At 38.9% G+C, this 26,668-nt stretch overlaps 1 protein-coding gene across 9 annotated transcripts in view; it reads left to right on the top strand.

Annotated features, from left to right (window-relative positions):
• LOC119559875 (maternal protein pumilio) overlaps positions 1–26,668 on the top strand; it is a 186,030-nt gene that overhangs the window by 140,901 nt on the left and 18,461 nt on the right. For 5 of the 9 annotated variants that reach the window (XM_037873018.1, XM_037873009.1, XM_037873035.1 and 2 more), the window contains one exon: positions 11,503–11,544. The exons of the other annotated variants lie outside the window; for them this stretch is intronic. In XM_037873018.1, coding sequence (XP_037728946.1) covers positions 11,503–11,544 — 42 coding nt within the window. The remainder of the gene's footprint in view (positions 1–11,502; positions 11,545–26,668) is intronic. 9 annotated transcript variants of the gene reach the window in all.

Below are 26,668 nucleotides of genomic sequence, written 5' to 3'. Positions count from 1 at the left end.
TGTAATTATGTGTTTTGTGTAAGGGATTTTGAGCAAAAGATATTTCGTAGATATAAAATAAATAAATATTTTACAAGTAAAGAGAAAAGAAAAGTTGTAAAATAAAATGTACTATTCTTGAATTGAAAATATAATTTATATTATTTCTCATAAGCATTGATATTAGAAAATTCAACAGTTTAAAACCATTTTGGCCAGCACAAAGTCTTAATTAATTAAAAATATACACATACAGCAAACCGAAAAATCTTATACATAGTATCCCTCTCTGTGTGCGAGCAACATGAAACATTTAGGGTCAAAAATATTATTTTGCATAATAGCTGAGCTCGAGAGGAAGGAAGTCGATGAGTGAGCAGCCTTTTCATTAATGCCCCGGCACGAACTTGACTTCCTTTTTCCCACTTTTCCATTTTCCTCTATTTTCTAGTTATTTTCCCCAGTTTTGCTGCTTCAACTCCCACTATATTTTCATCTTTTGTTACAATTTTTGCCTACGTGCCTCTCACAAAAAGTGCTTAAGGGCTCAACAAACACAAAAAGTCAAGACATTTACACTGCACTTCAGAAAATGGAGGGGTGCTGCATATATCGTACTCTTTCTATCCCATGTATTGGCATCTCTTTCTATGTGTGGCTGGCAGGGCAAATGAACCTTAAAACAAATCATTATTAAAGGCTCCTGCCGGGGATGTGCTTTTGCTTCATATTTCTAATTATGTAGAAAACTTTAGCATGTTGCACTCGCCGTGGAAAAAGCCCTTTACGGTCTTGTGGATTTTCCACCCTTTTACAGGTTTTCCCCGCAGGCAAATTGCAGTTGAAACATAACGATTCCATGAGCCGGAAAGTGAAATGCATTGCATGCAAAGGGCGGGAAAATCATAGGGGTTTTCGGGGCTGCGTCTGCGGCTCTGTTGATTTACCAACGGCAATTTTGTGCATTTTCCAGTGCGGCAATGTTTTTCCATTTGTGTGTGGGTGTGTTCCTGTGGAAAACTCTCCGTGCGTGTGTGTGTTTTTTGTTTGTGTTTGTCTAACTTGTTGCAGCAGTCGAGGCGCCAGTTGCCAAGAAATAAAACAAAAGCACCCGAGCACCAACTTTAGAAATGTGAATAACTTGAAGCACTGTGTGCTACTACACTGCATACCTGTCCAACTTCAGATGCTCACACCCAATTTTCCACACCCCCAAGCGCTTTTCCTCGGCTCAAGCCTCTCGGGGAGCTTTTCAAATTGTTTTTGATTGAAATTTAAACAAAAATGTGTTGCCTGCACTTGTCAACAACAACAAAAAGGGGGAAGCAGCATAACAACAACTAAATAACAACAGCTAAACGCCTTTAAACATTAGTAGCTGGATTTATAATACACCCGTATGCGAAATTGTTGTACACTTTAATTGGAGGGTAAATAGTATTTTATTTTTAATATATATGTATTATCTGGAAAAGGAAAATGTCATTTTCATTGAAAAATGTTCATAAAACTAACATTGCTTTAAATAACTTCTTTATTTCCCTGCTTTTTGAATATGATATTTATTGTTTCTTTAAACTATAAATATTTCGAATAACTAAATTAGTAAAAAATAGTTTTAAAACTAACATCGCCTTAAACAATTCACTTATATCCTTGTTTTGGATATTTTGAATATGATAAACCTATTGCCACACATGGTTTTTCGTAAAACAATGTAAATATTTTTGGCTAAGGATACTTTACCAATATTCTTTTCTTTTTTTTTAATTTTCCCAAGGCAACTCCAATATTGTAGAGTATTTCCGTGTACTTTTGCTGCCCGGTTTCAGTTGCTGCGGGTTATAAAAGAGCGAACGACGCACCTTTGTTGTGTCATGTTTACATTGCATGTTGCTGTGTGCTGTATGTTTGTGTATGTTGTGTGTGCATGTTGGGGAAAAGCTTATAAAGTGGCAAGCCAAAGTTTCCATTTCGCCCCCCAAAGGCAGCATGGAAAATAAAGAAAAACGTGCAATACCTCGCATCTCATTCTTGGTACACCCTATACTTTATACCCTATACCCTATACCCCTTTCACCCTTCACCCTTCACCCTTATGGCGGTTGAACATGAAAGCGAAATTCCTTTTATTAGACTTTATTGTTGTTGTTTTTCTGGCGTGGCTGTTAAGCATCTGCTGCTTTCAATGAAATTGTTTATCAAGAGTTGAACTTTACGAAATTATGTAAAATATGTTTTTGTGGTTCGTATTTTCCTTGCAGTCGAAAGATTCTTGTGCATAACAAATGGAACACGGATGAAAAATGTGTAATTTTCTAGATGAGTTATTAAACATTTATGCGCTCGTTTCGAACCTTTTTTCCCCCCCTCTATCTCTCTTGGCCCTGAAAGACAATGCACTGTTTCAGGAGGGCTTAATCCCTAGCAACTATAACAAAATCTGCACCAAATCTCGGCACTAGAATCACTTGGCTGCCCAGGAGCTTCCTTCCGGCAGAAGCGCATTACGGAATCAGGGAGCCACTAAACCCAGCCCACCTCCCTGGTATTTAGCCCCCACTGCCGCCACTGGTAAAGCGCTTACAACTGCAAAGCTCATCATCAGCGTCAGTGGCAGGGCATCGGTATCTGTATCTGTATCTGTATCTGTATCTGTATCATTGTGGCTCCATTTCATCCTGCGGTTTATAACTCGAACCCTTGGTCAGGCAACTATTATGATTAGATCGGATTTTAAACCTCTGACCAACAGCAGACAGAGCAGTGGAAAATTAAATATACCTACATCATTTTTGATGCATTTAATAAAGTGAGACAGTTTGGGGAAAAAAACATATAAATAAAAATAAAATGCTTTTGATTAATGGTTAGAAATTTATCAGATAGGCTTTGAAAGTAAATTGGCAGGCCGTAATATTTATAATGCAAGATAAACAGATTCTTTGATTTATTTTCTTTTTGTAACATTTGAAAAATTGTTTTATTCTGTATAATAAAATATACATAATATTCATGTTTAAATTCTTCTAAGACTCAGCGAGCCCCTCTGGAAAACGTGTCCACTTTTGTTTTAAAGATCCTCTCAATATATCACGTTCGTTTTACTGCCCCATCCAAACGCTTAATTCAATTGAGATTTCCCAAACACATTCGCACCATTCCATTCAATTTGCTGGCCATTGTTCCAGGGGAAATGTTAAATACTTTTGCTGCCAAATGAACAAGTTGGGCCATTGAAATCAAATGAGTCATGCGAGTTTTCAGCCACACAAAGAGTGCGGAGGGAAAAACGCGGTGGGGAAAATGGCCGCAGCAAACAATTTTCCGTGTGGGTGGGGCAGTTGAAACAATAAATAAATGTGAAATCGACCCTGACAGAGGCAGCGGGAGTTGGAGTAAAATGGAGCTACTGAACTTCTGGTTTCTGGTCAACTGAGCAGACAATCTCCCCGTCTCTTTCTCTGCCCCATAGCCCCGTCTCTTTCTCTCTTTGTGTTTCCCTTTTGCAATCCAGCTCACTTGCAGACTATTCATAACACAGGCCAACGCTGAAGGTCGCCACGAGAATCCGCATCACCATCATTATCATCATCATCATCATCATCATCATCATCGTCGTTTGTGGTGGACTCTCTATTCCCGTCTCTTTCACTGCCATTCTATCTGTCTCTTTCCCACCTCAATAGTCCTTTTCTACCGGACGTTGGCAGCAGTTTTGCATTGTTTTTGGTCATTCGTTTGGCGTCATTCGCATTTGCCATTGTTACTCTCCTCCGCTTACTCCAAACAAAAATCCATTCGCCGTCTCTATTGCTCTGCCTACACCCGTCTCTTTCACTCTTTTGGTTTGTTTGTTCAGCCATTGAGTTGATGATTTCCGTATGCATAGCCCATTTTATGCTCAACTTCCGGAAATTTTCATTGCGGTTCGGCAAACGGATTATCGAAAAGGAAGCCAGATGGGAGATACGAGAAATATTTAGTTGGTCTAAACACAATTTTAAAAGTTTAATTCTTTATTAAAGTCAAATAAATAATATAAAAGGGCTTTATTGAAATGTATATATATATTAAATAGGCTGTTTTGGCAACCAAACGATTTCTTTAAATTGTTTAACTTGTAAAAGCTGCGTATAATAAATGTAAAATTTGCTTAAAAAAATACACCTACCATTTATTCGTATTCCTGCGAAAAGTATTCAGCAAAACCAATTCAATTTGCTGCTGATATTTTAAATATGCATCAAATATGCAACGGACAGCCGGCAGAAGCAGAGACCGAAAATGAATTTATAAATTTTAACTGCAGCGCAGGACGTACGAAAATCCTGGACAGCAAAAACTAAAAATTAATAATGTGCCAAAAAGTATGCTACAGTTTTTGACATGCCCTCCCCCCCTCCCACCGCTCTGCCCCGGCCAGCCGGATATGGAGATTATGTAACCGCATTTCCGGCTGCCGCTTTGTTGGCCAAAATGGCGACTCTCGCAGCAGCCCAAAAGAGAAATGGGAGCAGGAAGTGAAACAGGAACAGAGCAACAGCAGCGGCAAATGCAGCACACCACACCTGACACTGACGTTTATGCTCAGTCAGGCGCCTAACTGTGTGCGCTGCCAACTGTTTCAGCCCCCACCGCCCACCTACCCACTGCTCCACCCCCTCTTCGGTAACGCCGGCATCCCCCTTTCGACACCCATGTGCGTACGCATTTGCAATTGCTTTGCGGTCGAATCGGTTTACACAAAATGCGCTTTTGTGGTTTTTGGCAGCAGTTCGAAGGGGTTGAAAAGATCCATAAAGGTTGGTTTAGGGATACTACCTGCTGTTTCGGGTAGAGGTAGTGGAATTACTCCAGTACTAAAAAAAAAGGGGGAACCTCAAGTTCAGCCAATGGCTAGTAAATTGTATTTGATTGCCTTGAATATGTTGGATGGGGGTGTGATACTCAAATTTTATTTGAGCTTCGTAACGCAGCTAAAAACGATTTTAATATATATATCAACATTTTATAATTATTCCAAATAAGTAAATATGCCAGCTATGTTTGCATTTAGTTCAGAAGACTTAAAACATTAAGAACTATTAGATATACAATATTTCTTCATTACTCTACATTAATTAAGAGTGCTTAGATAGTGCTTAAAAACGAATGAAAGTGAGTTATTTAAAGGTACTATAAAATGGACAAAAAAATATCACAAGCTATGTTACAATCTATTAAATATCCATTTCCCTACAACCCTTTGAATAAATCCTAAATTGATTGCCTGTCAGGGGCAACTCTTTTGGGCAAGAAGATACTTTCTTTTGAGAAAATTCACCCTCCCATTTGGCCTAGCCTTTGTGTGTCTCTTTTTTGTGGGGGGATAGGGATGGGGTGGACTTTAGCCCGGCTTTCACCTTTCCTTGAGTCTCCAACAACTGGCTGGCTGAAGATTCTGTCCTTAGACTTAGACTTTATCCTGCTGCGCTTCGCATTGTCCTGTGAGCCATTGTGTTGCCGTTTCTTGCTCGTATTATTATCATCAAGCTGTCATGTTAAATGACATTTGCCATATTTCATATACATACACACCATACAATATGAATAATATTGTATTGTGTAAAAAACTGCTGTCCTGTTCTGTGTGCGTGGGGGGGGGGAGTATATCCTGTGCTTCCTTTGACCATAGAAAATGAGCCATGTGAACTGTTGCGGCTGTTGTAGTCCGTCCGTCCCAGTAACAACAATAAAAGCGGCTCTACTCCTTTTTTGCCATCTCTTTCTGCCAACTGTATTTTGTTGCTGGAAGCCATTGTATCCGGGTGAATCCTGTTGTCCTGTCTCCGTTTGTGGCATGTGATAAAAAGTAAAAGTTTAATTGTCCTGCGATTTAGTCTAGGACTCCCTTGTCCTTATCTTGAGTGGGCCACCCCGAAAAGCATCTACGTTTCCATTCAGCTGTCAGGTTCAGAGAACTATTTGAATTCCTCAGCCCTTGCACACAAATGCGAGGTATTTGTATATATGTACATATACGTATACCACCCTGTTTTTCTCATGACAAAAAGCAATTAACTACGCTCTTGTCCCCTTAAGTTGCTCACCCATCTTTTATAAGCCTCCATCCATCGATTGGGCTGAAACTATATTGAAATTTTTAAGCCGGATATTACTAAAATGCCCCAAACCGATTGATGCTCGACCATAAAATAATTGCTGCATACTTTGCGGCCCCAGAAGCACTGAGTCCTGAGTCCTGAGCCCGGAGCCCTATAAAAAAAAAACATCAAAAGTTCCGCCAAACCAGCCAACCTCCAGTAAACGCTTTCACTTTGCATACTTTTGGTTGCACGTAAAAGGCACAAAAACCACCGTCAAGTTTTTCGGGGGGTTTCGGGGGGCAAAGGAAAAGCGCTCTGAAGATGGCGACGAAGATGAAGAAAATGCCGCCACCACAGCAGCCGCCTCATGCCAAATTAGTTTAAGAAATTGCCCGAAGGTGGCTCCCTGCCATCTGTCTATCTCCTCGCTTTCCCATTTCCCATGTTTTATGCACAAAAGGAAGCGCGAGCATAAAATGAAATAAATTTCCAGCAACCATTTTCGCAGGGAGCAGCAGGGGTGGGGTACACCATTTCTTTACGAAAAATTGACAGCTCTCTGTGCTTTTCTGCTTCTGGTATGGTTGTAAGGATGAGCGACTGAAAGGAATCTATAAGATGTTTCTATATGACTTGTGGATTAGCCTTTCGGGGAATATTCTTTTGAGCACCAAAGTTGGCCAGAGTTTTAAGCCTAAAAAAAGGAGATACTTTACTCAAATAAAGGATACTGATTATGATTACACGCAGAAAAACGACGACTATTAAGGGTTGTAAACATATTTGTTAGATCGTCTATCCTCTAATTAAATTTTAACTCATAGGCATATAAAGATATGTTACCGTGGTCCGAATTGTTGTCATCTATTTTTTTTTTTTGACCAAATTGGTTTCATAAAATTTATTATGTTAATTTTTGTAATAATTTGTAAATCCCCTTATTAACAATACCAAACTATACTTTAATTTTTTTTTTTACTCTTCAATTCATCATCTCAAGAACTTTTCAAAATTGTTAAACCATATTGGTTAAACTTCTTATCCCCTGGGTGGTTGGTTTTGCTCTACTACCTCCAAGGAAACCTCTCCCCAATCCTTGTGCTTTTCTTTCTTACTTGGCTTAGCTGCCAAAGCAACAGCCGCCAAATGTAATTATCAAAAGTTTCCACTATTTTCCGACTTGGGGTGAGCGGTGGAAAGCGAGGAAAAAAGGCAAGGTGAGACCACCTTCTTCCTCAAGGAGAAATGTCAGCCTCAGGCTTGCGGCTTGTTATTCTGTTTGTGTCCGCCAGACGCGAAAAAAAAATAAAATAAATAAAAATACAAAATAAAAAGTAGAAAATTAAATTCATTTCAACTGCAGACGTTGCTCATTCTTTTTTTTTTTGTGCCCTCTTCCACATTTCATGATGCTTTTGCCACTGCTGTTTGCCATGGCAATTTGTTTCCTTTTTTGGAGATTTGCCTTGCCACATGAAGTGGGCCAGAGGATTCTTGCTTGCCTATTTATTACAATTTAATGTCAATTCTTTGTTGTCGAATGGAGGGGGAAACGAGAGGCTTATTAATCTGTCATGCGAAATTACTGCGACATGGAATTTCTTGATTGCCCTGCTGTAATGCGTCAGAAAACGCTGAAAGCTGACACTTTTAAATGAATAATTCGTGGAATTTGTGACATAAAATCCATATTGAAAGGAAATGTTGAGAGATGAACATATTTCCTTTGAACTACTTTTTTTTTTTTTTTTTATTAATATTCCAATAGATTTTCCCTCTCTTGAAACCAATAACACAGAAAATCACAATAAACAAACCATTTCAAATTGATACTGCTCCAAAAGGTAGGCAAATACGATAGTTAAATGTCTACAAATGTCTTGTCCTTGATGCTAACAAACAAATAACAGAATAACAAAATAATTGCCAACGGATTGCTGTAACCAAAGAAATTGTTGTCAGCACACAGCCAAATTCTCAGTTGTAGTAAAAATAAGTAAAAGAAAGCACCCTGAAAGCAAAAAAAAAAAAGCAAATAAAACTAAACAAATGGAGAATGGAAATAAAATAAAAAATGAAAATGCAAACGAAGTTCGAAAAAAGAAAATGAAATTGAAATGAATATTTTGTGATATTTTACCAATGCAGCAGGCTGGCTGTCGTTGTTGCATTGTTAAATATTCATGTCAGGGAATATGGTATTTTATTTATACACACACACACACACACACACACATCGGCAAGGATATGTACAGCAGGAGCTGGTATATAAATACATATGCCACAATACAAGCACATCCACATTGAATTCTGTGGGCCAACATATGTGAATCGTGTGGGCTTTTCACCATTTTCCACTTACTAAACCCCTACCCATTTTTTTTTCTTCCATCGTTGTGCATATTTGAGCCTGAAATCTTTCCACTCCTTTAACAATTTCCTTTTGCAAGCCAAGACTGTCTTGAGGTGTGTTTTCAAGGCTCGTTTGCCTCGCTTGGGTATGATTTTTAAATATTTTATAACCATTTTCCTTTTCATTTTTTTTTTTGTACGCGATGAAAATGAAAATGATGGTGCGTATCCCGACGTATCCTTCGACTTTTAAACAGGAAAATTGGCGGGCTGAGGGCGGCCTTAAGTGTTTGGACAGGTTGGCGTCAAAGTGAAATGATGCATGCCAAAGGCTTCTCGGGGAGACATTTATGAAATGTAATTCACCTGGCTGGGAGCGTGGCCAAAGGAAATCTGCTAAAAGATTTCCCTAAGAGCATGCGTTCAATGAAAATGTTAAAATTAAATAGCGATACTCTGTGCGTGCGTAATATTTGCTGATTATTAAGTTTGAGATTTTTATCAAGGGTTTGAGAATTTGAGGACCATTACATTATACAGTTCCATTACATTATACAGTTCCCTAAGTTGAGTTCTCAATAAGTCCAACTAGTTTTAATGGGAACAGAGAGTGTAACATATGGTATAATTTAATTTATATTTTTAAGAATCCATAACAATGGCTTTGTTGGTGGCAAGTAACCACTTTATGTTATGAAAGTTCGACTGAATTTTAAAATTTAGGACTGGAAGGTTGTAAATACTAGAGCTACTTAATAAATACTTGATATATTTTCCTCATTTATCTTTATTAAGTTTTTCTTAGTTAAGAAAATATATCTAGAATTTTTTAAGCATTTCTAACTTCTCAATCCTGTTCCTCTCAGTGCATTTATCCCCCGCATGTTTGAGAGGACAACAAGCTCAAAATTCACTTAACGATTGGCAATTTGCGTATGCCATGCATCGACACTTGGCCTCTCGGTCTCTCAGTCTCATTTTTGTGCCATAGTAACCGGCGAAGGGAGCTGGATATTGTGGGTGGTTGGTGTGTGCCGAATGAGAGAGGAAAGGTCCTTGGGAGGGGACGAAATCCTGTTAGCAACCGCTGTGAACACATCTCGAGGCAGCTTCCTGCCTGGTTGGGTCGGTTTTGGCTTGGTTGTTGTGTTATCGCTTATGTTGTCTCTTACGGTCTGTTGCATTTTGTACAAATTTGCGCCGCAGGTCCACAAATTTGTGCAACGAAGCGTTTTCGTCCTCACTCGCTCTGTTTCTCTCTCTTTCTCTGTCGCATTCGGGGCATAAAAAAAGAAAACTTTTCTAATAATTTTCTGCCATGATTTCTTTTTCTAATTTCCAAGTGTGTTGCTAGGCTTTTTTCCCCCCACCTCTAATGTTATTCGAGTTTGATTCGGGTTCAAGTTCGAGTGGCCAAGAATAAATGCCCTTAATTTCGTTCGTCGGGGGGAAAGTTTGTGCCCAATTTTGGGATAAGCCATATGCTCAAAGGGAAATCAAGGAAAATCCTCAATAAAAATTACCAATATTTACTTTACAAAATGACAGACCCTCCTACCAATACAAAACCGACCGACCGCCTGTCCTGGCAAATCCCCTGTCAACTTTGCTACTTAATAAAATATGAGTGCCAAAGTGGAGGAGGACAGGACAAACACGAAATATCCAAGGACGTGCCACTAATGGCGGGCTCGAGCTCAAGTGCTCGGCAGGAACGCTAAGGGAGCGCCAGCCCGAAAAGGGATAAAGAAATAAATAGAAAATGCAAATAGAAGGCAATACATTTGCCAGACTCCTCCGAGAGATACGGACGGGGGGCCACAGCAGTGGTACTGTGTTTGCCATGTCCTTTCGATGAGGTTCGCCTTGTAAAAATGACATTTCCATCGTTTCCGCCCAACCTTTCGGTCTCTAACTCTCAAGGACATCATGCGTCGCACATAAACTGTTGATTTTTATCGAGGTTCGTGACACGACCAGGGCCAAAGCTTCCTGCCAGATACAGCTGCACTGGAAATAAAAATTGTTTGCAAAATGTAATTGCATTCTAAAAAAATTTTATACTTTACTGGTCTGTTCAGGATCACTTATAAAAATCTTAAAGTTAAAGATAACTTTTGATTGGATTATCCAAATAATACGTTAATTTAAAATAAAGTAGTTTTTAAACCTACGTAGGTAAAATATTATTTTTAATTGCATTTTTAGTTTAACATGCGAAAGAAAAAACGCATTTTAAACTAAAATAAGGTTTAAAACCTAGAAAACGTAGGGACATTTTAAATGTAAAACCTACTTTTAGTTTAAAAAAATCATAAAGTTTACTTATTTTCCTCGGTATATTTTTCTTTCTCAGGTCGCAGGTGTGTCCCTGCCAACTTCCCATTTTCACATTTCCCCCCTTGGGGGAGTCTCTCCATCAGGTTTTCCTTTGACACATGTCAAACTCTGACCATTTGCAGACCCACAAGGTCGCCGATGAGAGCTATTTTTTGTGTGGCTTGGCATTAGTGTCGAAATTATGGCTCTTATATGGGCTCCGCAGCTCACAGTTGCCAATAGTTTTATGTTCTCCGTAGTTCTGCTGCCTTCTCAGAAAAGCCGTTTTCCACGCTTTTGTGTGCGTGTGTAGTTTACGACTAAATACAATTTGAACGCCTTGTTTTCCTCCCCTTTGTATCGTTGCGGTGACTTTGTTGCTGGGTTATTATATGCTTTGGCTAATGTTTATGTATGTTATCCCAGGAGGCGAAAGTACAAAGGGATTGGGCCCAGAGTAGTTCTCTAGCAGCTGTTTGCAGCTGGGAGAAACATGGGAGTGATTTATGTAGGAGTTCCTCTTGATCGAGAAAACATATATTATTTTGTTAAACAATAAAAAAGAAAATGTTCAGGAGTATCAAAGGTAGCTAGTGCAGAATGTTATTATAAGGGGCAGAAAATATATAATTGCAGGCATTTTTGTAAAGGTCTAACTTACAGGTATATTTTAAGTTTCCTTTCTTTCTTACCCTTATTTTTCCAAAATAATACTTTTAAATTGAATAAAATTTAATTTATTTTTCTCATTTTCTCTTTCCAGGTAAGTGACGACGTGCTTTCGTTCGCTTTTAACCACAATCAAGTAAGAGTTTTTTCGTTTATTATTATTTATTTAACGGGTGGCTGGTTCCCTTTCCCCTCCAATTGCAATGCACCCAAAACTCACACCTCAAATGCAGTGGTCAGCCTGTTTGTCTCCGTCGGTTTTTGTGTGTGCCCAGGGGGTTAGCTTAATAAATCAATCAGATCAGAGGCGACCAGTGTGTCCCAGGGAATCGACTGGTCGGGAATGGGTCTCGCATATACCCTACTACGGGGCAGCACGGCGATTGACGGCACGAGATTTGCAGCATTTCCGGCGCATGACGCAAAGCAGTTAATTTGTCAAATGTCTGCACTTTATCACCCATATCTGGCCCGCTGTCTCCGGCGCAATCCCACCGGCCAGGGGCCTCCGTGAAAACGCATTACGCACTCAGACATTTTCGGGCGCTTCGCACATAGTCGTCTCGTATTCGTATCTCTGTGAAATGTTGAGCCAAAGTGCAATCAGTGCAGTGGCGCATTTCCCACCGGAGCGGCCCGGACAGACGATGAAAATATCAGACCCTTCTGAACCGAACCCCAAAACCCCGTACTCAAAACCCATAGCCCCCGAACCCCGGATCCCAGAACCCCGGAACAGACCTGCTCTGCTATGTGGCAATCCTCTGCATTGTCGTTTGGTCACCGGGGGGAAAACTGTTAGAAAAACTCTGCCTCGGTCTCTTTCCCTCCCGCGCTGGCAAAGCAATTTAAAGTTGCATCCATAACATCACAAACAGCAAAGACACAACAACATTCGGCCAGGACATTGGCCTGGGGAAATTTCACTGGCTAATGTTATCCCCGGCCCCCCAAACGTTAGCCTGTTCCCAAATGTCCATTCGCAGTCAACAGGCCGTCAGAGTCAGACTTGGACTTGGGACCAGAATCGGCATGGTAGTTGTCAGAGGGCACTGAGAAAAAATCTAAATAAGTTCAAGCACTTTTTATATAATTTTAGTATTTTAATAATATGTTTGGTATTTTTAAAAATAATTTTAGTATATTATTAAAGCAGCTTATATAGCTACTTCATCAATATAAATCAGGGAAGCCATTAATTTTGGTTGAAGTGATTTTCAATTGAATAGTGTGCCCAGCTTAGGCAAATTAGAACGAAAATATTTATAAAAAGGCTATATTCTAAGGACGGACGATTTTTTTTCAGTGCTAGATGAACCACAATCCCCCGAAACGTTGACCGAATTCGTAATTAGAAAAGTGCTTGCTTGATAACTCACTTTTCGCTTTCTGTATTGACCAACCAACGGGGGATGGAGCATGAGGTGTTCAAAAAGTGAAGCATCCCGGCAGGACTTTTCCCCATCCTCCTGTGTGGCCATTTAATAGCTTTCGAAATCAGTCATTAGGCGAGTGAGTGCAGGCAAGGGTGAAGAATACGCAACAAGATGCAATGAAATTAACACAAAAATTCTATTAGCCTGGTTACACTAATTGGCCTGCTAATTGGTCACTGAATTACTGGCAGGGAATCATCCCCATCTTCTTTCACTTGGATAAACTCCACTCGGTTGCATTTGCACATTTGGCTTGCAACCAAAATACAAACTGAATGTAAATAAAAAATGTCATCAAAATGTCATTACGTGGGTGGCTCCCAGCATATGCCCGACGATTTATTTATTTTTTTCGGGCTTTGTGACAACAATTTAAGGCACCGACTTTCCAATTTAAACACAAATTCCCATTTCTCATTGTTGGCAGCAATAATAAAGGGGCATTTGCAACCCCCCTTCGCCCCTCGCTGAGTTATTATGCAAATGAATGGCTGGCAAGCCTAACCCATATAGAGTCTAAAAAATTACCATTTTATGCAACAGCCTGCACATAATTTGGCACCAGAAAAAAGGGGGGAAATTAACCCAATACCATAAAGAACAATGATTTTTGATTGGTTTAGTTTTAGTAATTTTAGATTTAAAAAATATCATTGATAAAAATGTTAAATTCTGCCTAATGGTATTCGTTTTATTATTATTTTTTGCGCTTTCTAATGTACTTTTTCGTCACATAGAGGGTTAAATTAAGGCTTTGTCTGCCGGTGAAAATGAACGCCTAAACAAAGGGTTTAAAAAGTGGGGTAAATGGGGCAAACGGAACCACAACCCAAGCCACCGGATCGGGTCTTTGGCCCTATGTGCCATGTTGTATGCATTTTTGGTCAGTGTGGTGGGCATTTTGTCAACGGAGCAGCAGCAGCAGCAGCGACAATGATAGCCATGCAAAACATGGTCGGAGGTTGGATGTTGAGGGGGGTTGGTATAGTGGATGTTAGGGGGCGGTGCCTGGTGCACGGGATGCCGTCACAACAACAACGTCAACAACAACAGCAATTGTGGCATCCTCTAATGACAACCACACGTCATCAGCGATGTTCCCTTTTCCCTTTTGCCTGCTTTTGGGCCAAACAACAACGTCATCGCTGTCATTGTTGTGAACGCCCCCATCCGACACGCCCACACGTAGAATCCCTGCATCCCATGTATATAAATCTCATTGTATACAGTTGCGGTCAGAATACTATAGCATTGACAAACCAAGGCGAAGATGTCCTTTCGGTAGAGTCGCATAAGTTAGGCTTTCTTGCTATACACTCTATATTTTTTTTAAGTTACCCACGCTATAAAATCAAAGATTTTCCACAGAATTTGCTAGCTTTTAAACGAAAAAATACCATAATACACCATTTTCAAAGACCTAAACCAAATAAATTAGCTTGAAACTAAGGATTCCATGAATTTTCGCTTAAGATGCATATATTGTTCTATTATTCTGAACTCCATTCTCCATCCTACAGAAGTTGCTAGCTATTAAACGAAAAAATACCATAATACACCATTTTCAAACACCTAAACCAAATAAATTAGTTTGAAACTTAGCATTCCATGAATTTTCGCTTGAGATGCATCCTTTGTTCTATTATTCTGAACTCCATTGTATTGGCGGGACATGTATCATTGGAATGCAAATTTTTTCGGCGATGGCAGCCGCAGCAGCATGATGGTCATCATCATCATCATCAACATCAACAGGAGGAGCGAAGCCAAGGACTCCATGTTGTTGACTCATTTGCATTATCGCATCTAATCATTGTCGTCATCAACAACAATACTGCTCGTTAGTCTTGTCCCACCAAAAAGGGATGGCTCTTCCAGGGGGTGTTTTATATATATAGGGAAATACCGAACCCAATTCACTTGCAACATTAAACTTTACATTACCATTTAGTTTTGTTTTCGTTTTTCGATTTGGCAAGCAAATAATAAAAAAAAAAACAAGAAAATAAACTATTCCGGAATGTAAATTGTTGCAGTGGCAAACGATGCGAATTGCAATTAAAATGCATTTGCAATTTGTTGCAATTGCAGCATTTGGCAGTTTCGAATTTAGAGTGCAATTCCCAGTGCAGTTGCAGTTGCAGTTGCACTTGCAATTTGTGTAATTTGTCACTGCATTTAGTTTGCTACTCTATTGCATTGCACCAGATTGGGAGGGTTTTTAAATAGAAAGCTAGACGGTTTTATTTTCGTTTTGCTACGGCCATTAATTGTAGCATACTTTTTTGGCTAAGAGGCTTATACTTAAAATATTAAATATTTCTGAAATTCCAGAAGAAAACCCTTCTACAACATTTTTCCGGCAGGCTTTTTTTTAATTTCCATTCTAGATAAAATTTTAGTAATCATAAATAGGAGTTGTAGTTATATTCCTCCATCTAGTTCTTGAATTTGCATTTTAAGTCCTCTCGTGATCTCTACTGATTCCTAGTAATGCAAATAATGGAAAATCCCAACCATAAACACAAGTTAAATTGCATTTGAGTCACTCACATGAGTCGCTTTCATTGCATCAAAGTTTGTTCTACGTTTTTTCTTATTGCCTCTACTAATTTGCATGCAAAAGCAATGGGAAAATATTTATGCACAATTAAATCAAGTAAAAGAAGGGAATAAATTCAGCATACACTCGCCCATTTGGGTAGGCAATGGAAAAAAATGCAAATGACATTAAAGCCGAGTGTGTGTGTGTGTGTTGGTGTGTATCTGTGTGTGTGGATAATGGGTAACGCAGTAGTTGACCCACTTTATCCCACTCGCTTTTTCCCAGTCTGTGTGCCAGTTTTTAATTTTTCTTGACTTTTTCGTTGCTCTTGATTTGCGGCGAATTTTTCTGCGCGAAATTTCACTTGACTCTCCCTTTGTTTTACCCTTTTTCACTTAAATTCTGGGCTTAATGTGCATTAAGCATGTGTTGTGCGTTGTGTGTTCCCTAATTAAGTGGCATTATGTGCTCTTCTTGTGCCATCCGTTTCCGGAATTTTGTACTGGTCACAGGTTTTTCTTTTCAGGCCAAATTCATGGCAGCCAAGGTTTTTTTCCTTCTTGAATTTTTCTCACTTTTTAGTTGAGTTTAACGAGTTAATTGGAATGAACTGGTTTGTAAACAAATCTGTGAGCACAGTTTTCTCTATCTTTTAGGTCGGTAAATCTTCATAAGAAGCATAGATAAATATTTATAGCAGAATCTTATCGATTGCCAAGAAAAAATTGTAGAGAAAGTGTGATGAAGTCATTCGAAAATGCCTTGGACCTTATTGAAGATAAATATGTTCTACTAAATCATGTATCATTTAATATTTTGGCATTATTTTCAACAGTTATAAAATCCCTTTCCATTTGTATTTGCCATTTGAAATTATAGCCTTAATAAAATTTAATTTATAGCCCACTCACACCCACACATTTTGATCAAACTCTGGAAATGGCATTTTGTGTTCTTTGGCAACTTGTCCAAAACTCCCACAATATTTTGCATATTTCCAAACGGCCAAATAACCCGCAGACTGTTCAAAAAGTTTACAAAGTTCATTAACAATAAAGCACATTTTTGCCGCATCGAACCGCGCGACTAATGCAATCAATTTCATTGCAACTAATTAAATATTTAATATGAGTTTTGCCAAACACGCGGAAAAAGTGCTCGCTAATGTAAATGTAATTCGATTGTATTTACAAAAACCGCCGCAATAACAATCTGTTGTAAATTAAAAGAGGCAAAGTGAGGGGGCGGAGTATTGGTTTAGGGCGTGGCACATCAGGAAGTGTTAATAAACCCGATAAAAAGATCTCCGCTGTTTTTTATTCGTTTGAAATGTCATTTTAAATGTTGGAAAAATATGTCAGCGATAAGCGAAACCATTTACATTTAGTGTCAAGATATGGTTATGGTTTTTTTTACCAACATTAAAGCATGGGAATTACAATATATTCATTCTTAAATCTTACCTTTTTGATACTGACATATGGCACAAGGAATTTAGTAGTAAATCTCTTATTAAACAACATTTTTCTGTTTTCTGGCATTTTAAAAAATTTTAATTATTCTCTATATAATTTGTTTTCTTATTATCTCCACAAAACAAATATATAACTTCATATCATGAACTTCGAAGCCACAAAGAAAAATTATCACGCCTTGCTCATATTGTATTTATTTCATATTTTTCACAATTATCTTTCTTTGTTGGTTGTTACGCACTATTTTCTTGGCTATGAAGCGTGAAACATGAAAAAATTAAAGCTCAACGTCCAGAAATAATAAGTTTAATTTACTTTTTCTTCTCTTTTGTGTTTTTTTAATTTTTCATGTTTACTTTTCAATTTTTGCCACACGAAATATCAGCGAACCGAAACATGAAAAAATTGTTTGCTCAAGTGTTGCAATTAGACTTTCATTTGAAAGTAGGAAATTGGTTTTTATAATGGCTACCTAAGTAAAGGATTTTAATAATTTGTAAGCATAACAGCAGTTAACCAGTTGAAGGTACATAGATAGATATATGTAAGCCGTAAGCCCTGCATATATTATGACAGACATGGCAATCAAAACTTTGGGCCTGGCCCAAGTTTAATGGCCAGCAGAATATGTTTTTGACCTGCAACAAATTGTGGAAATGCTGCAAATGCAGCACTCAACGCCATATCTCTGTGCATATGCTGATAATAGTGTTAATTATGCGCCTGTCAATATGCCAAACGATTTTAGCCTGAAATATGCTGGCTGGCTGGCTGGCTGGCCCCTGCCGTTTCTGTTCTGGCTTTCGGTTCTGGGAATCAGTGTAAGCCCAACTAAATCTGAGTGAGCGAACCACCGGGCAAACTAATTGAAGTTTGCATTTAGCACAGTGACAAAACATTTGCACAAATCCGAAAACAATTCCGGTTTCACCCCCTTGTGCAAAAGCCATTCCACAAGTTATCGCAGCTGTTATGCCTCCGGTCAGGTCAGACTGGAGTAGAATATGGGTAGAAATAGAATGAATACTCCCGACCAGACAGCGGGAGGGCGGGGCTTTCTGATTCTGAAATAGCAACACAATTTTCAATTTTAATTAAAGTTCAAACTTTGCCAATTATCTGGGGAGTACGGCGAGGTGCGGGGAGATGTGGTCCCATGATCCCAAATTAAGCGCATCATAATTTGCATACGATTATGGTGGGGTTAGAAAGGGCGTTTTCGTTTGGGCGATGCCCTGACTGATAAATCAATTTGACCCAGCTCAAGTTTTATTTGTAATCGAATAATTTGCGCTGGAATTAGTTGGCAATTTGTGTGCATTTGATGGTTATCGGTGCTTTATAACTGAAAATAAAGGGTTTATATTGATTTTTGATTTATCGAAAAATAATCGATGTATTAATTTTTTTTAATATTTAATAAATATGCAATAAACCCCCATAAATAAAGTCCATAAATCTTTTCCTAATCCTTCTTTCTTTTTTTATTTTCTCTTTTTAGGTAAGTCTACACAATACCAATCCCCTTGAAACTATTCTGCAAAATGTTGTAAGTACCCCAGAGTTGCATTCAACACATAAAAAACATTTCTCGTTTTGGCTGATAAATGAAAAATTTAACAAGCTTTTCCCGCTTGTGGGGGGACATACATAAAAAAAAAAATAAAATGGGTAAAGCCAAAAAATTCCGCAGATCCATAAAATGCCCTTTACAATCTGTTAGGCCCGGTGGGTTGCCACTGGCCCACTGGCAGGGTTGCCACCCCCAGCTCATACTGCAGGCTTACCGAATCAACATGGAAATGCCATCATAGGCCAATGCATGGCATTTAATGCGAATGTGAAAGTTAAAATAAATATAACGAAAAAAGAAACTACTTTGGGCCGACAACATGCAACATTTGGAAACAATTTTTCAAGTTCCCAACAAGAGAGGAGCGGCCACAGTCCAAATGGATTGTGCAAACTCCATGTACATTGTGCACATTTCTATATGTATAGATTTTTTTTACAAATTAAACAGTAGTCGCAGTCCGATTTTAGTTTTGCCTTAGTTTTTCTTTTTAGTTGCCCGCCTGCGTGTTGCGGTCTCATAAAAATTTCAGCTAAAAACTCTGAAGCTCTCCGATTTCTGTTATGGCAGCCATTTTGGATTAGCCACCACAGAGTGGTGTGGCAATAAAAGGAAATAAATAAATAAATAAAAGGAAATCAAAGTTTATGACATTCACTGGACATTCGCATTTGTTTGGGTGAGGGTCCCAAAGTTGGAAGTGGATAAAGCGGAAAGTCCTTAACTTTATCGATGTCTGAGTAGGGAAACCGAATTCACTCGGGGAATAAATCTTGTTTAGATTCTTAGAAATGGAATTAGAGAAAATGTTTTGTTTTAAAGTTGAAATAGTTTTTTTAAGTACTTTAATATTTATAACATTTTTAAAGGGATCTCTAAGTTTCTGTATTCTTTAAGTCCCCCATTTTCCCCATCTATCATTCTCCCTCATTACCCAAGCAATCAATTCAAACAAATTGTTGACAAAATTCCAGCGAAGTAAATAAATAAAAACGCCTGGGGTCATTAAATCAAGCTCACGCACACCTAACTTAAACGCACCACCCACAAAAAAAAACCACCCATTAAAGCAGCAACCACCAAATCAAGGCAAATTACAATAACTAAATGCTTGTGTTTAGACCCCACAAGAGAAAACAAGAAAGAAAATATATATTTTATGTATGTATAAACGGGAGTTGGACTTGCCACCAAATAAATAAACTGTTAAAATATGCAACACACTGAGAGAAAAAGTTGAGGTCATAATAACAACAGTGTGAAGGAAATTTCCATAAATCACTTTTTAGCGAAGGCAACTTTTCGCGTGACAAAAATCAACTAATGTGGTTAATAAAAATATCAAAAAAAATAAGAAAAAAAACAGAAACCTACCTGCTAACTGAGGCGCCAAGTGAAACGCCTGTGGATGGGGGCGTGGCAATGGGGAAGAGGGGGCGTGACAAAAGTTTATAGCAAAGTTAAACTGAACTTAAGGAACAAACGATGGAAAAGCCTGAGCTTGGAGGCAAGAAAATGTTGGCGGGCGGTGGAAAATAAAACCCCCGCCCCCAGTGCCTCATGCCCATGTAAATCACTTTCAGCGAAAACTTTTCCCACCAAACGTTGCTCGAAATTTATGCAAATGTTGTTGATGTTGCTACTGTTATTGCTCTTGTTGTTGTTTTAGTGGCAGTTGTTGTTGTTGCTCCCTCACCCCTAACAACGCCACCTGGCGTTGGCAATTGTCTTTGACATTTTCACCTGCTTTTCCTTGGGTGTGATAAAAAAAATGAGCGAGCTAAACTTTCTGCCCCAAAAAATAAACGAAAAAGTAGGAAAATAAATTCTTAAATTGTTTTTAAATACATTCCAACACTTGGAAAGGGTGCGAAATGGAATATGTCAGTAAATTTCCCCTTTGATTGACACTTTTCTGTGGGCTTTATAAGCAGCAGATCAATGTTGATTTATGTTTGATACTTTTCCGGCATTAATAGTTTGGTGTCGCGACAGTTCCAACTGTTTAGTTAGTAAACCTCTGTAATGGTTGCCCGATAACGGGACAGAAAATCAATGAATATTGAAATGCGTTCCTTTTTTGGCTTTTATTGGTGGCCCCGAAATGAAAGGGCAACGAAATTGAGGGAAGTTGGTGTTGAGGGTTGTCTGCGATTAGGAAATAAAATGGGGGCAAAAATAACCAATAATTCATTAGGTGTCTGTCACTGTATGATCAAACACCTGCACTCTCTGCCAAATGAGGGGGTGGAAAAAACAGAGATAGATAGATAGTTAGGGGAGAAATCGATTTGCTATCAACGGTGCACTAAAGTTAATGAACGTTGGGGAAATAATTGAATTAAATGATAAGTATATGATGGTTTTCGACCACATTATATATGTATATATTTCAAAATTTACTAGGTCAGCTCTTTAATTTTTGCTTTTTCAATATGTAAATTTTGTTTTTCCCCTCAAAGGTTTGTCCATGTAAATTTTACCTTTTATACAAAGTGCCTTAAAGTCTTTGTAGACCAACGCAAACTTTTATCTAATAGCATTTTATGCTTCACTCACCCACAGTAGTTGGGTTTAATTTTCTTTTTCTGAGAAAAGGACAGGCACAGAGAGAGCGAAAGAGACGGGCAGGGACACAGCCATTGTCCCACCACATATGGCAGCTTAATTTCATTTAGCTGTGACCTCCCTGCTACACCCTCACTCTCCTTGAGGCTCTTCTCATGAATTTTTCTCATGGTCTTCGTACGCTTTTCTAAATGCGAAATTCCCCGCCTATAGACGACAACACGCCCACAAAATGGCATTCAAAAGGCAGTGGCGTGGCAGAAGAGGGGGCCAGAGGGGGCATGCAACTGCCAGCTCACTCATTATGTCCTAGACAGGGCTGGAATCCTAAAGAACGCTAGGGCACACATTAAAAATGTATGGTGCGCACGAAGTGCACCGAAAAAATTGGTTATTTTCTTGAACAATATAGGTTGGGTATTTTTTATGCTGTTATATGTTTTGAATAAATTTTAAACTTCAGATATTACAACATTTATAACCAAATAATTGTAACCAAAACAAGCAATTACATTATTTAAAAATCTATTTTAACGTGACTGCATAAATTTTGTTTATTAATCTAGTTTACCACATTAAAAACGAAGTTCTTCATACATTTTAAAATATTTTTAAAGAGTTTAAGGGAATACAGTAATATTCCTTAATATTTCTAGTGATTGAAAATATTTTTTTATAAAATGCCATCTGGCTATAAAATCTTAGGATTGAAAAATACCAACGGTATCTTACAGCCATAATCCCAGATGATTTTGTGAACTTTTAAGAATCTTACTTAAAGAACCACCAAGTAATACTTAATTTCTACGAAATCTTAAAATTTTTGTTGCTCTGTGGTGCAGATGCGAGTGCTAGCAAAACGTTGCCTACTTTTGTGGCCGTCGTCTAGCTGAAACACACGGAAAAACGAGAGGCCCTGAAGAGTGGGGTGGGTTGAGGGGTCAAGACAGGAAATGCTGCTCCCTCCTTCGTCCTGATCATGATGTGTGCGAGTGTGTTTGTCTTTTGTTTGCTTTTTGCCGTTGAAAATCAGGCTATCGATTTTTGTCCCACAACGAAGGAGCCCAGAATCGCTGTAATGGGGCGGCGACTTTAAGGCGCTGCCAGTGAGGGGGCGTGGTCACGTGTTAATTGCGCTTTTTCCGCATGCTTTCTGTTTACTTTTTCACCGGAGGAGAGGGAGGACACACGAACCCACAACCTTAATGCGGAGCTTTAAGCAGATTTCCACCGGCCACACAGGGTAAGTGGCCACTGAAATGGAAATTCAATTTGAAAATGCTGCAGACGGGCGGTCAATCAAAGAGTTTGACAGTTTGTACTGTACACGTGGTGTGGGTTATTTAATTTGCAAATAGAAACTAATTTGCCGGCAATTAGCAGCAGAGGTAGCAGGCAGCAACACCGAAGGCCAAAGCAAACAAAAACGAGCAGACAAGTCCTGTGTGTGCTGTATCCTGAAGAGGGGGGCTCTTTCCGTCCACTCTCTCCATCCAAATAACCATTGTGTTGGTTTGCTTAGCAATTAATGATTTTCAGTTAATTTGAGTGGCAAGTCGAGCATGAAATTGAATTTAAGACGCTGAGCACGTAGCAATCATAAAAATATGGCAGTAGTCGTAGTCATCGTCCCTTCTACCACCGATGAAAAGGAGTGGCAGTGGGGGGAGGGGGGGTATCCCTGTCAATTAATAGCAAGTTTGTGGAGCCAAAAGGAGGATGTATTGCCAGTCGTTGAATTGTTGATTCCAAAGAAGTCACGTATTCGGGAAGTGAGCAAATGAATCGAGAATGAGGCCAATCGAAGTGGTTTTCTGCAGTATCAAAAGCAAATAAGTGTAGTATAATATGACAGGGGAAAGGCAATTAAAGCAGGCCAAGTTCCATCAAAGTTCCATTAAAGAGAGGATTAAAAAATTCACAATTAAATTCAGGAATAATACCATTCCATTATTTTTAAAGACAATATATATTTCTGAAGCTTTGGCCTCTTGAACTCTAGTGAAATTGACTTTAAGTCAGAATGCCAAATGAAAACAAAAAATCACCAATTAATTGAAAATTCAATAATTAAACTCTGTCATTATATTCAAGCCTTTCTCTGTCTGAACAGACAATTTCTGGAACAGGCCAATTCATTCAGACCCCCCTTTCCCCTTTTGGAAAACTCTATTTTTCGGTTGAAATGCTGTCAGCGCAATTTTCCGCGGCCATCAGAAAGCAATTGTCAAACGGGACAATCGGACTGGAAAAGCCCGGGAAAATGCTCGAATTGTTGTTGTCATTGCAGGTGTCTGGCTTCTCCGAATGCCAGATTTTAATTGAAATTACGTGCATTCGTGTTCCAAAGCACCGGCTTTATTCAATCAACCAGGCTTAAAAACCCCCTCTTTAAAGGGTCACTTTCTGCTTACAATCTCCAAAATCCCCGAATGGGGCGTGAAAAAACCTAATTGACTTTCTAATAGTTGAGCAAATAGTTGTGTGCTCCCCCAAAGAATGCAACAAAGCTGGCCAGACAATCAAAGTTAGCTGCTGAAAACCACCCACAAGCCACCCAAAAATGTTTGCCACACACACAAGAATTTTCTTCTCGCTCGTTGGATTTTTTCTTTCCCTTTCCCTTTCCCTTTTTTTTTTGTTTGTTACGGCAAATAGTTTTAATGGGCGGCGGTTTTCCGGCAAGAAGTCAAACTTTTCCACAGGCAAAAGACAAAAGAGGAGAAAGTAGCGAAAGAACTCGCTTCAATTTGCAGCAATTTGTTATGAAATTCAAAGGGATTTGCATGGTTTTACTACTCCACTCCCTTGGCAATTTGCAAGGCAATTAAACTTGACGGGGGAAAGTTCCTCTGCAATTTTCCCTTGGCCAGACCACGTTGCGTATGCGCAATGCTTGACCGGCGAGAAGTTGCTGAAATAAAAACTGCATAAATAAACACTTTGGCTGGGGGACTGCCATGGACTGACTCCCTTTTATATTCCATGTAATTCCGTGATTGCGCATTTATGGCTTCATTTGCCTCAGATATTTTTATGTCTGATTCGTTGGGGGGGAAAAAGAGGCTTCTTCCCTTTGTTGTAATTTGCAGCGTCCTTTGAATCCTCACACCACCCCCCTTATCGAACTTTTGTCCTGCGGCATTTGGCCATATTTTACTTTAAATGTTCTCTTCATGTAAATGAAGATTCCACTCTTTTTTATACCAATCCATATATCAACATTGTATTTACCGCTGCACAAATTAAGGTCACATTTACCGAACATTCTCTCGCGATTTCCACTGCTGTGCGTCATCATTAAATAAAGAAAAACCAAAGTGAACCGAACCGAGGCAAACGTAAAAAGGAAATTGCGTAATTTCATTAATAAAATAACACTGCCAAGGAAATGGAGCGCATTTCGGTGGTTGGTGGGTTCTTTAGTGGTTTGGATTTTACACAATCAGTTCTCTTGGGTTGGGGGAATAAAATGGCCATGAAATCTCCTACTTATGCATAGTAAATTTGGCTGAGAGAGCGAGGGGGGGGAATTAACCATAAGAAGGGATTTTGTTGTTTTAAAATGTTAGTTTTTGTACGTTTTTAGGTGCTGAAAAGGGGAAAAACTTTAATAACTTTCTTGGTAAACTGGCTGCTGGGCCAGAGTTTCGCAAAACTACGAGTAATTCCCCTCCTATATGTTCCCAAAGTCCCCCCCGAAGAAGTTTGTCATCGATTTCTGAACTTTTCATTATTGAGTAACGTAACATAAGCTGGCTTAACCTATTTTTCATTACTCCTTTCACGCCCCGATGTCCTTGAGTGGCTGGAATTTATGGGAGAAGTCGAACAAAAAAAAAATAGGGACCGGAAAACGGGGCCAATATGAAATTCTTGCAAGGTTGCAAGGGAACAAAATAAAGAAAAGGCGGAAGGAATAAAGTTTCACAGAACTTATGAAATATATGGCAAAGTTGAGGCGTAAATAGAAACTACAATGTTGTTGTCGACTCCGCCTCTTTTTGTGTTCCGCCCCCTTTTCCATCCTCATTTTCCTCCTCCTCGCCGTGGCTTTTCTTTTGTGGCTCACGTTTCACGTTGGAAATTGCGAGTAACGAGGAAAATTAAAAAGCAATATACAAACAGCAATCACGCACACAGCAGCACAAAAAGAATGCTGAAACTCAAATTAAAGCAAGTCAAATTAAGTGCACTGTTAAAAATGCAGAAAAAACATGCTCTTCTCTTAAGTGGAATTTGTTTTAATAATGAAAATTATGAAGACTTTATGACACTTTGATTTTTTAAAAAGTAACAAGACTTTTTATTAGGTTATTACAACACAACCATGATTTACTAAATAAATAGAAAAAACCCTGTCAGTAAGTCAAAAAACATGTGTCATAAAGCCTTTATCATTTTGTAAGCGTGTCATAATGCCCTAAACAGTTTTAAAACAGTTTCTTTTTTCTATTTTTATTATAAATCCCAGTTGCTAAAATGTTAGAAATATTTTTGAACAACTCCTCTAGTATTTAGTTGAAAAGTAAAATATGTTAACGATTTTAGATCCTGGTCTAACTTTTTTCTCTGTGCCCATGTGGGTGTGTCCCGAGCCTAAAAGTAGGCATCAAAAGCACACGCGTGTGGTCATTAAGTAATTCGGTTTAATGGTCAGCGAGAGCTAGCCCCTCTTTTGGATCCAAATCTCCGCCTTTTTACCCCACTTTATCAGCGCTTTTTCCCACCACTTTCCCCATCCCCTAAAGGGCACTACTTGTGGGCGGAGCGAGTGGGTGGTTGCCTAATGAGCCACACACAACGCGAACAGAACACGCCGAAAGTGCGCTAATGTTTGTTTGTGGCATTAATTTTGTTTACAAGTCGTTTGGGCAAGAGGACCCATACTAACCACCCCTTTGGCGACCACCCTAAACTGTCGCCGCCTGTCCTTTCATTAGCGAAGGGGTGACCCTTAACCCCCAACCCCGACTTTTTGTTCCCCCAGTCAAGCTTAACTGCTCCTCCATCATTCATATTCAATTTGCGTTCTGTTTTTATTGCGCCTTAGCACAGACTACAAATATTTGAGTTGCACTCATTCAGCTTGGCTATGATGCAGATGGGGAAAATAAAAGATGGGGTTTGGGGCGAGAAAATGGGGAAGGGAAATGGACACTTCCTCGAGGAGTACACTTAATTGATTGCTTTTCAGCTTGAGCTAGTGCGGAGGGTTGGCTGCGTAATTGATATTTAATTAAAGCGCAGCAGCTCAGCTGAAGTAGTTGCCAACTCATGAGTGTCCTGCAAAAAGGACGAAGGAGCTGGATGGCGTGGAGTCATCCGTTCGGAGACATTGAGCGTGAGTAATGGCAGTCATCTCAAGTGAGCCAGTAAGAAGTTCAAGTTGAGCACAGGAAATTGGAAAAATAGGAAACTAAATAAAGTGGCCAGTAGAGATACCAGATTTTTCAGCTCCAGGAAAAACAGTAATTAAATGTATAAAATATTTTAAACGAACTTTTATATTACTCAGATTTAAGGATTTAACTATAAATTCTTCAAGCTAATTTAATGAAACTGCAATTATCCACACAAAAGCAACCACAGAAAGGAAGCCAAAATTCTAGAGCAAAAATGCGAAAACTAATTTGAAATAATTATACCAACTCCTCCTCCCC

This window comes from Drosophila subpulchrella, chromosome 3R, assembly GCF_014743375.2.
Source record: "Drosophila subpulchrella strain 33 F10 #4 breed RU33 chromosome 3R, RU_Dsub_v1.1 Primary Assembly, whole genome shotgun sequence".
Classification (NCBI taxonomy): Eukaryota; Metazoa; Arthropoda; class Insecta; order Diptera; family Drosophilidae; genus Drosophila; species Drosophila subpulchrella.
The sequence above is the reverse complement of the archived record's forward strand: the minus strand, read 5'-3'. Positions and strand labels throughout refer to the sequence as shown.